Raw genomic sequence first — 11,584 nt, 5'->3', positions numbered from 1 at the left:
CACACCGATTCAATATTGATTTTAGTGACCTCCGATTGGCATATCCTGGTGTCATTACTGCCGACGTGGATTATGATTTTACTGTATTTACGTTTACCCTTAGCCAGCAGTTTTAAATTCACCTCTGACTGGCTGAAGGAAAAACTAAATGAATACTTTAGAGTGGCCCAGTCAAAGTCCTGATCTGAATCTGATTGAGATGCTGTGGCATGACCTTCAAAAGGTGGTTCATGGTCAAACTCTCCAATGTGGCTGAATTACAGCAATTCTGCAAAGATAAGTGTGCCAAAATTCCTCCATAGTGCTGTAGAAGACTCACAACTGCAAGCAAGTGTTTGCAACACCTGGCAGTAACTGCTAAGAGTGGGCCATGTAGGCTTTGATTTTTTCTCTGCCCTTAATAATTGTGTTTACTTGTGTTATCTTTGTGTAATATTTAAATGTATGTAATGATCTGAAACACAAAACAAGCATGACAAACACAAAGACATAGGAAATCAGGAAAGCAGCAAGCACTTTTTCCCACTTCTTGCGCTTTTCAGGATGGTACTTGTGAACTACTTGAGCCTCGAAGCTGAGTAGTGAATTCAAAGAACCCATTAAAAGAAAAGACTAGCACCCAAGTAGATGAAGAAGAGCAGAAGAAATGAAAAAGAAATGAAAAAGAAATGAAAAAGAAATGAGAAGTTGGTCACCAGCTGACGTAGTGACTTCCGCCTTATCTTTGCAAGTCTTACTACAGTCGGCACAGAGAGAAATAATGGTCTGAAAGAACCGTTTCCTTATTATCTTCAACTAAACAAAAAACATGCATGTCATACTGCATATGATGCTAAAAAGTCTCCCCCCCCGGCACTTGTTTGCATTCAGCTCATTCGTCACTATCTCACTTGTTTGTTCTTTCACCTCTTGTGACGTGGGGCAATAAGGTCGAGCATCTTGTTAAAACTGAGCCATCTGTGTGCGTTTAACACACACACACACACTTGTTAGACCTGACTCGATTTTCATTTCAGGTTTTCATTACATGATGCGATGTAACGTAACAAGAGCCTTTTATTGTTCCTGTCAGAGACAATCAATGATCGACTAACTTTTCCACATAATTTGCATTCTTTTAATAAAAAAGGCTAAATTGAAAAACATTTTGCGACACGCCTTAAAATCGATGGAAAGCCAAATGTTTAATCTGATGAGTAACCAGGAAGCCGTCTGTGTTCTGCGTCATGGTGATGGCGCTCCGGATGAGAGTGCCCATGCATTAACTCACATTGTGAAACCTAACAGGCAAACCGTGAGCGATGGGGTCCCGCTCCCATCAGCGTCCTGTTCTGCAGAGTCAGCTTTCCTCTGCCCGTCACCACTCTAGCCCCCCTTCTTCTATCTCCATCACTTGTTTTCTCTTTACAACCAATGCACTTTAACTCTCCTTTCTGTCCCGCCTCCATCTCTCATCTTGTTTTCCTCCTCTTGTACCCCCCCATGCGTCCTCTCCTTTGACTGGCGAAGAGACGCACAGCCCCGATGAACGGGGGGGCAAAACCAGAACCAGAGAGGCTCCATCATCCATTTGCTCTCTCCCTCCCTCTCATCTCCCTCTCCTGTTCTCTCTCCCTCCCTCGCCGCGGTTACGATCACTGCACTTCTGCGTGCGCTGAGATGGGAAGCACACACAGAGGGCTCATTGCAGCCCAACCGATCCAGGTGGAAAGCTGCAGAACGGACTGACTCGTCCTAAAGAGAGCAGGAGAGAGGTGCAGGGTGACCCTTGCTGTCTCTGCAGTCACTTAAGACTCTACCCCAGATGGGGCATTCAGCAAGGGTGATACTTGCTGCCGCTTGTTTCCTGTAACTGCGAGGTATTCAACAGACTTTTGCCGACTCCGGACATGGATCCAGGTTGACGCTGGATTGTCCTGGTTTTAACTGTGAGGGGAATTGGGTGTGGATTAGAATACTGATGTGGAGCACCTGAGCTTTGGGACGTAAACCTTCTGGGACATGTTTGGTTTCTCCAAGATGCCAAAGCTGTCTGGGTGAGTGCGCGTTTGGAGTTTTACACCTGGAATTCACACGTTTGCTTTCACATGGCTGCAGGTTATCATACAAATAGCCTTTTTTCAAATTTTGTGAAAGATGGACTTCTTCAAAAAAGCATGTCTCCGTTCTTATTCAAGTTTGCACCTAAAAAAATCAGCCTTGCATTCAATTTTTGGTTTGTTTAGAAAAAACTTTCTGGACCTTTACAGTGAAGTACAGCTTGGTATCAAAGCTAAAAACAAGAGGGGATAACTAATGGAGGTTGCTGTGTCTTTGAGAGAGGTCTTTTTTTCTCCTTCTTCTGTTCTTCTATTATTTGAGTTTGAGTGACTAAGCAGTCCTTATTTGGGACTCTCCAAGGTAGCCTCTGACTTGTTTTAATATTCAGTGATAAAAAAAAAAAGGTTTGGGGAAATGTGGAAAATGAGAGCAGGAATAGGATCACAGACTACAGTACAAGGAGTCACCGGATGTTTGAAAGGATTAGGGAAGAGATAAGCAAGAGAGGACAGACACTTACTAAAAAGGAAGGATGGTGAGCCAGGTGTGTGAGGCAAAGAAAGAGCTGAAACGAGACTGGCAAGTACTTAAAAAAGAAGCACGGGTTTTGGATTCCCTTAAATGTGCATACTTGCTGCATGTATTTGGGAGTTCACAGGTAGAAGAGTCAGACCTCATATGGGAAATCTGTTTGGAAAAAGGTTTCATGCAGCCTCACATTTTGATCTTACTAACAGGAGGATGAATTTGCAGTGTCTGCAAATGCAATGACTTTTATCAATTAAAAAAGAAAGAAAGCATTAAGTTGTTTTAAAAGTTCCACCTTAAGGCAAATATATCTTTGGTCTTTGATGTGAGTGATATTTGAACTGAGTATCTGCAGGTATCAAGCTGTTTGAATTGAGCTAATGTGTGAGGAAACATTAGAAAGCCAACTCCTTGCTTAATGTGACTCACTGTGTGTCCGTTGCTCACACTCACTGATACACATGATCCTTGATTCATGTGTCGTCACATCACTAAGTCCACCAAATGTGGCTTATGACCAGTCTTTTCAACTAATATGCAAAGTTTTTCTGTGTTTAGCATCAGAAGTACATGAATGATGGAAAAGATCTTACATCTAGAGAAGCTGGAGTATAAACTTAAGGAAAAGTTGTTGTTTTTTTTAAATATGCTGCTAAGTCATTTGGTAAACAAACACTTGCTAAGATACTTGCTAAGTCTACTTTAGCAAGTGTCTGAAAGGAAATACTACACACTGCTAGCAACTGTTCTAAAGCATTGCAAGGTAACATTAAATCTTTGACACTTTGTACAAGAAATATACCAAAGGTTTAAAATCTAAGGCTTCAGTCACACAGGTGTAGAGACTGGTCAGCAACCCTGTGGCAAACTCTGGTCACAAGGTAAAGATGTAAACCCCTTTTTGATTGCTTCAGTAGATGTGGTTGCCTGTAGTGTTTTGACATCTTGTTTAACATGTTTTAACATATTTTAAAATGTACAACTTTTCCTTTTGACGCTGAACGGCTGCCGTTCCCTGTTTACATCAGTAACTGGTGTTTTAATTGCATGATTCTCAAAATGCTGTAGTAAAATGTTTCATACGTTTACCGTTAGCTCGTCCCTTCTGCAGCTGGTCCATCATGTTATTGTTTCTCCAAAAACACTTCTGTTGTCTTTTACGTCTTTTTTTTCATGAGCTACTGTGCAATTTAAAAAAGATTTCCACTGCTGTGTTTTGTGTGCTTTTGCAGCATTTTTCTCAAGTTGCAGTGTATTTGACCTCTCAGGGCCACTGCAACTCACTTGTTACACTATATAGTTGGCAAGTGTTTGCAGACAAATCTGTGTCTTCCATACAAACTATGGGAGACAGCAGCAATTTACTAGCAACCAATTCAATCCAAACCAAAAGGTTGATTCTGTTCATCTGGACGTAGCCTTTTTGGTGGGATAAATGTTTCATCACTCATCCAAGTGACTTCTTCAGTCTCAGCTGACTGCAGGTTTCCCCAATCTTATAAACAGTACATTTGCACAATAACTGAAACTAGCCCACTTAATGAGCAATGGCCTGTGAGGTCAGTTCCTTGATCATTTATATGCAAATTGTCTTGACCATTGATCAACAACTACTGATCAAAGCCCACTGATCAAAGAACACTGATCAATGGCCATGAGTACCATTCACAGAGAGTTGGAGAATGGCTGCAATCACAGCATTGTAAGATGGTGAAAGATGTACCCTTTAAGTGAAGGCACCGTGCTCCTGCAGACTTTTCCAAAACACAGTGTTAAACTATCCTTGTAAATCCTGAGAGCTCAACACATTCAAAATGTGCTTTTTATAAATAAAATGAAAAACATATATTTGGAGCATTTATATGGATGGATGCAATGCAGAAGCAACTGTCTACAGAGTGCATGTTTTGCACGCCATTGCATTTTCATCCTAATATGGTGTCTAATTTAAATAAATAGCTTCAATTTCCCCTCCCCGTGTTTTTTACGAGAGCAGCCAATTGCACAACTCCTTATGTTCGACTGTTTTGTCAGCCAGTCGCAATGTACGGCACATCTATTTTTACACATTGGGCTCATATATTGTAGACAGAAGGTAAAATAGCAAGAAATTAATAAAAGCATAACACTAACAGGCATCAAGAGAGTGCTGCACTTTGCGTATACCCAGATGGCTGGTGTGTATCCATGATCTGCCACAATACAGTGTCAGACCGTTCTGTTTGCAGATGTCGCACAAGCGAAATTTGCTCCATAAACTTTAATGAGTCGTGGATCTTTCATCACCTTTGAATGCTTGTTATAAATCATTCATTGTAAGACAGGCAGTAAAACAGCTGCAGCAGGTGAGGGGATCGGAGATCTTTCTGTTTCTGTTTGTTGTCTTCATTCTAATTAGGAACTAATGAGAGTTTTGTCGTCACACATCTGGCTCTATCTCAGGAACATTAACCCAGTCTGTCTTATCAAATCCAATGCATGCATTGTGAAGACAAACACAGGACCTTTATCAGTGTTTATAGGGTGGGAAAATCTTGGCTTTAGTGTGTTGGAATTTGGCAGTGAAACTAGCCAGCAGTGCTTGTTTGTGCTCTGAATATCAGATTACAGTTATCCATGCCAAATTGCCGTCTGCTTTATGCCAGTACATGCTGCTTCTTCAGAGGGCATAGTTCCATTGTACAGAGAGCCATCTGACAAGTCATGGCACCCTAATTGTTTATTCATTTTTCAGTAATTCAAGGGCTTCATTACATAAAATGACCCATAATCCTTTAACTATTAACAATCTCGATTGCATCTTTGGAATTTCTGTTTATAATTCCACTCATTCACCCACACATAGTTGTCTGCATATGAAATATTGTCTTATTTAGTATCAGCCTTATTCCTTTGTATGGTACTGTGCAAAAGTCTTGAGCCATGCCTCATCTCTTTATGTTTAGCTTCCAAGAGGCCAGACTTTTTCTTGCTGAAAAGTACAATTAGATTTTGATCCACTATGTAATAACAAATGGAAAGTGTGTGGCTTGGGCAAAGATCGATGGTTTTCGGTATGACAACAATTCCAAAACACTGCCTATGAGGTAAAAGTATAACTGGATAGAAAAACACACAGTGGGGCACTATTAGTCCTGGATTGGCCTCCCCAGAGCCCGACTGTCAGCATTACTGAGCAGTGTGTTTCAGACTCCAAGCACATATAAATTGGAAAAAAAAGTTGAAATGTTTATTATATGTATAACATATATGCAACATTTCTTTTCTGAGAGATATTGTGGCAAAAAATAAACTAAAATCATGAAAATATAGCTTAGTTTAGCATAAAGACTAGAAACTGGTAGCACGACTTAGTTCATGACAGTGTGGGCTGACATATTTTCAAACATCCACTATGTTGCCAAAATTATTTGCTTGTCTACCTAAGCTCACATATGAACTTAACCACTTCAACTCTTCTGGTAAAGCTTGTTTTGTGGACTGGAGAGCAGTCATGCTGGAGCTATAAAAAGCCAATGCACACCAGCCCTGAACTGTTTCTGTTGACCAGAAGGGCACAAGTCCTGTGATTGCAAAAAGACTTATGGCTATATATTAATCATAAAATAATGATAAAAATAAAGTTTATTTGTGCAGCACTTAAAAAGCTAATCCATAGAGAGAAAAAAGATAAAATATCATGGAGTAAGAGATTATTGATTTGGATTTTATGTCATTGTCCTTAAAAAAAGTATAGAATGTGAAGGCATTTCCCACTTGCTGCCATAATCTGATTTTAACATACAGGATTTAGAAGAGAATCCACTGTGAGCTTGTGGCTGTGCTTATCAGAATGAATTCAAGTTGACAAAATTAGTTGGGCCTTTCCTCTTTAACCTGTTCATTGAAAGCATTACCGCTTTCAGTTTTTAATCATTTGTTTTCTTCCACCTCCTTCCTGCCCTCCAGCATTGTCTTATTAATTCGAGGTAACGGCTGAGTACCATGTCTAGTCCTTGGCTTAAAAGGTGCAGATGAATCTAAAGTGGATTTACAAAGCAGGTTAAAATACTCATCAGTTTTTCTGTGTCTGAGTTCCAGCTGGAGAATGTTATGCCGTCTTAGTCGCAGAATGCAAAAAACTCAGTCCGGTCACGAGGAGGCTGTTGTCTTATTTTTACTTCTGTGTGATTGAGGCACAAAGCTTACAGTGTTTGCTTCCTAAAATTCAGAGGTGTTTGTTGGATGGCACAGAGCACATACTGTACAGTATCTCACACAAAAAAAATCAAATACTGGAGAAGGAAAAACAACATCAAACTACAGGGCAACCACCCCCACTCAATTTCTCCCTTTCTCACTCTCTGCCTATAACCCTTAAAGTTGCACGTTTTTCTTGATTTGAGTCTGGATAATCCTCCTAAGGGATTTGGTCGGTGATCACTGCGTGGGGTGGGGGTGGTGAGGGGCTGTGCCACATATCTCTCTCTTTCTCTTACCTCTCTGTCTGCTTCATATCGCAGCCCATCCATCCACTTATCCGTGTACTTTACCAGCTTGTAATTTAAACCAGGCACAGGTCCGCTTCGCAGGTGAGCTGCACCTTTCAAATTGAAAGTGAGGTTGTTTCTGAGTTTATCAGTGTGTTGACATCTACTTTAAGATGTATTTTGTTTATCTTAACATGTGATGTTGTGATGTTTTTCTTTTCCCCCTATTTCAGACGTTTAATTTCATCCCGGTCTATTACACATTAGTTATCTGTCAGTGCTTATTTGATAAAAGATACAAGCTCTGAAATGAAATGCTTTAATCAGTCCTGCATTCCGAACAGTGTCTTCTGCAGGGATTCATTTCCTGGTGAACACTAATGTTCTCTTGTGCCGTGATTACCACATTTTCTTTCCCATAATTCCATTCATTTCTCACAGCAGATAATACTGAATGGCTGTAGTGATGCGCGTCAGCTTCCGCCCCTCTTTGACGTGAGCCCCCAAATTCGATCTGTTATGCAAATGAAGTTTAACTCTCTCTCTCTTTTTTTTCAGATTGTAATTTCCCCCGTCTCTGCCTCACAAAAACAAATGGTTTTCAGAGCAAGCAGTTACACTTTTATTTTCAAATCACATTGAAACTGAAAAATAACATGCAGCGCGCATCAGTGACGCAAAAAGTGACGTTTTCATTGAGTTTCGCCCAGAGATGTGCGTCATGCATTTTGCAGATGTGATGCAGAAGCATCTGTTTCTCTTTTAGCTCTTTCATGTGTTATATGTTCTGCATGGAAGCCTTGATAAGGATGCTTGGCGTGTTATTTAATGACACATGGGCACATAGGTCTCTGCTGTATCAGTGGATAACGGCCTTTTTGCCAGCCTATTTGCTGAGACCACCTTCTCATTTCCCTAACGCCAGTTTGCAATACTCAGGTGATAAGTGAGGTGTGTTAGGTGAATAATAAACTCTTAACCATAGTTAAACATTAGTTAGAAATATGCAAAGATTGGTCATCACAGTTGAAACAGAAATGTGCACAATGATTACACATCTTGGCATTATTTTAAGTGTAGCTATGAAAAACATTTAGCATAAAACCACTCCACATTATCTTAAAATCAGCCTATATGCCAATGATATCTTGTTATATATAGCAAGTCGACCATTTGTATACTACCTAATCATAACAATAACCATACAACCCAATCCATTTATTTATCTTAGAATCTATATTTTAACATGACCAAAAGTAAAAATTTTAACTCAGTTTAACTCAGTTTACTTTACCGTCACTCCCTTTAAACTGACTCCACCGTTTGTTAATCCACCAGGACATAAACTGCATTGAAAAGACAAACAATCTACGATTAAAATAACTACACTCTAAAACAGTATGACACTGAATTTTTACTACTTTCCTGTCCACCAACTTAACTACATTTCCCACTGGATAAACATCTCTATTACTCCTTGGATTGACATTGAACACACCATCTGCAAGTGTCTCTCCATTCAGCATAATGCATTTCTGTATTAATCAATTAACTCCCACAGCTGCTTCAGATTTACACTATAAACACACTTCACTGCCTGCTGGAAGCAAATTGCATACTTAACCTGAAAGTATGGCCTTCTACTTATGCTTTCTGTTTAAAATCAATAAAGAGCTCATTAACGTCCCTGCATGGAAATGGAGGGGGGTGACCATTATAGGCCCCCTTTCCAGTGCTAGCTCTGTCGTGACCTTTGACCTTACTTAAGCATGCATACAGCATAGCCCAATATTGTCATTTTTAGATCTACTATTTTAAGAAGAAAATGTGTTTTTTAAATACACTTCTCAGCAAGTCATTTTAACCCTTATAATAAACCCAGATATATTCTGTGAATAGTTCTCAATCTTCAAGCTGATTGGGTTTATTCAGTGGCCATACTGGTTCTTTGTTTCTTCTTCTTTTTCTTCTTTTCTCAGCAGCTTCCTTTCATGGTCACCTGAATCATCTGCCTCCATCTCACCCCATCTCTTGAATCCCTCAGCCATGTGCTCCTTCACTACATCCATGAATCTTCTCTGTGGTCATGCTCTTTTCCTTCTTCCTGGGAGCTCCTTTGTCCAATATAGCCTTCGTTTGCACATCTGTAAACCACTGGAAACTAAACCATCCTCTTTAGCTTTGTCTCCAAAACAACTCAACCTGAGCTGTCTCTCTGATGTACTGGTTTCTAATCTTGTCTATCCTGCTCACTCCCAATGAAAATCTTAGTGTCTTCAACTTTGTCACCTCCAGCTCAGCTTCCTGTCTTTTTGTCAGTGTAAATCCAACCTATCCACCATAGTGGGTCTCACCACGATCTTTTAAACCATCCCTGCTGCTATCCTGTCACAAATTACTCCCAAAACTCATCCACCCGACTTCCTTGCACCGCAGTTCATCTCCTGGCACCCCATCATATGCGTTCTCTAGATCCACAAAGACACAAAGCAGCTCCTTCTGACCTTTACCAAACACAAATGAACTCATGTGTACACCTCAGAATTGCTTCTGAGCTTCTGAGCATTTACTCTATTCTTAAGCCTGTGGCCTTTGAACCTACACACACAAAAAAACAGTGTATGCACATTGTGACCATCAGTGCCTCACGCCAACTTGATAATGGCGTGTGTGTCCTTGCATGTCTATGAGAGCAACAGGAATGACTGCTTGCATCACGTAAATACAGATATTGTTCTTCTATAAAAATCTATTTTAAGCTATATAAAACAAAAACTTTGACTAGTATATTTTTGCTTCACTCCTCTCTGACAACCAGAAACTAAAGCAGTCATGAGTCATGTTGTGAGTTGGAAGCTTCTGAGCATCATAGACCACAGCACTTGTACAGAATGTTCCACTGCAGTGGACTACTGCTACTACTGCTTCCATGCATTCTGGCTCTGCACATGCTTAGTATTCCCCTCTCACCTTCAGTCTTCCTTTCAGTCAATATTTCCTCATTTACAATCCCACAGCATCTACAAATCTTCAACTTCAGCTTCAGCAGTGGCCGAGGGAAAAAACAAACAAACCCCAAAACATATTACTCAACTGGAAAGACAGAACAAAGTTATCTATAAGCAACCGGCCTGATATGTTTACAGGCTGTACACATAGCTCTCGTCAGCTCTAAAGGACAATCTCCCACCTGATCTCCGTCCTGGCAGCTGATTTCTCTCCACGCCGCTTCGCTCAGGCAGATACGTCAACTCAAAACAACAAATAATCCCACCTCAGACACACAGATATACACCAGCACACAACACAGTTTTCACAATCTTAATAACTTATCTTTCTGTTCTTTTTCCATAAATTCTCTTTTTGCAAATACATTTTTAAAAAGTAGAACAACACATCCTTTTTTCCGAGCGGACGGTTAATAATTCATCACTTTGGCTTTGGTTTTACTCCGTGCACTGAGCGATTCTGAGGCCCTAGCAGGAAAAGCAAAGTGCAAAACATCTTGTATGTTGCATGTTTTCAAATTCCTGTCTCAGTCAAGCACCGGGAAACAAATAAATCAAACATGACAGCAAAATGTGCACTTGACGAGTGCTTGTCGTTTATCTTTAACGTCAAATGTACAAGTGGGGAAATGTTTTTATGAAGTTACATAAACTTGTTATGCACTTGCATTGAGCGTGTCGTTTCCTATTATGATGAGGGGTTTCCTACGTCAGTGTCACATACTGTAATTTGATTCAATTCGTTCATCTGCTAATTCATTTAGTCAAAGAATCCGATTCAGTGAAGGTTAAATGGAATTTTAAAAAATCCTGTTACAGTCAGTGAGTAAAACAGAAGCTAAAGATAAACCAAACCCTGAGTTCAGCCAGTTGTTTGTTTGCTAATACGTGTGTTTTCAAAAAAGAGGCTAGTGGAAGCATTAGTTCTGCTCCAAATACTGACACATAATACATAAGTGCCAATGTGTACTCTCAGAGCAGCATGGTCACACACACACACACACACACACACACACACACACACACACACACACACACACACACACACACACACACACACACACACTAAATGTACTGTAAGCCTGCCGTACAGTTCGCACACATGAGCCCTCACATCACACAGCCTCGTGTCATGGTATAAACACACAGTCCTTTCCCTACTGACTGAGCACCGCTATTATTTCCCCTAATTAGCTTTAAATGAATTGACTAATTGAATTTCAGGTAAATTGAAAAACCGAACCAAACATTTTAATCGTGTCAGTGCGAGGCTGGTTGAAAATGTATCAAAGTTACTGTGGAGTTACATTTTTTCACGTGTCCCTGCAACAAACTGGAAGCCGAGGAAAACTCCATAATGTTGGGTTCAGAACAGCTGACACGTGAAACCCGAAACAAACCGCAAAGCAAACTCCTAGCAAGGCACTCAATCAAAATCTGTGGTGTTATAAGGTATTACAGACCCTCTTTTACCCCTTTTTATGGGTCAACTATCACAAATGGCAACTGTTATGAAAAATGATTCCACATAAGACCAGA

At 40.2% G+C, this 11,584-nt stretch overlaps 1 protein-coding gene across 3 annotated transcripts in view; it reads left to right on the top strand.

Annotated features, from left to right (window-relative positions):
- Positions 1-11,584, top strand: part of LOC102197659 (FERM and PDZ domain-containing protein 4-like) — a 93,800-nt gene that overhangs the window by 27,923 nt on the left and 54,293 nt on the right. Inside the window, exon 1 of one of the 3 annotated variants that reach the window (XM_005730962.2) lies at positions 1,518-2,036. The exons of the other annotated variants lie outside the window; for them this stretch is intronic. Within the exon in view, the coding sequence (XP_005731019.1) occupies positions 2,002-2,036 (35 nt within the window). The 5' untranslated portion in view covers positions 1,518-2,001. Of the gene's footprint in view, positions 1-1,517; positions 2,037-11,584 lie in introns of those variants that run through there. 3 annotated transcript variants of the gene reach the window in all.

Source organism: Pundamilia nyererei, unplaced genomic scaffold, assembly GCF_000239375.1.
Source record: "Pundamilia nyererei isolate P.nyererei 1_Seehausen unplaced genomic scaffold, PunNye1.0 scaffold00040, whole genome shotgun sequence".
NCBI lineage: Eukaryota > Metazoa > Chordata > Actinopteri > Cichliformes > Cichlidae > Pundamilia > Pundamilia nyererei.
This window is presented reverse-complemented; position numbering and strand designations above follow the sequence as displayed.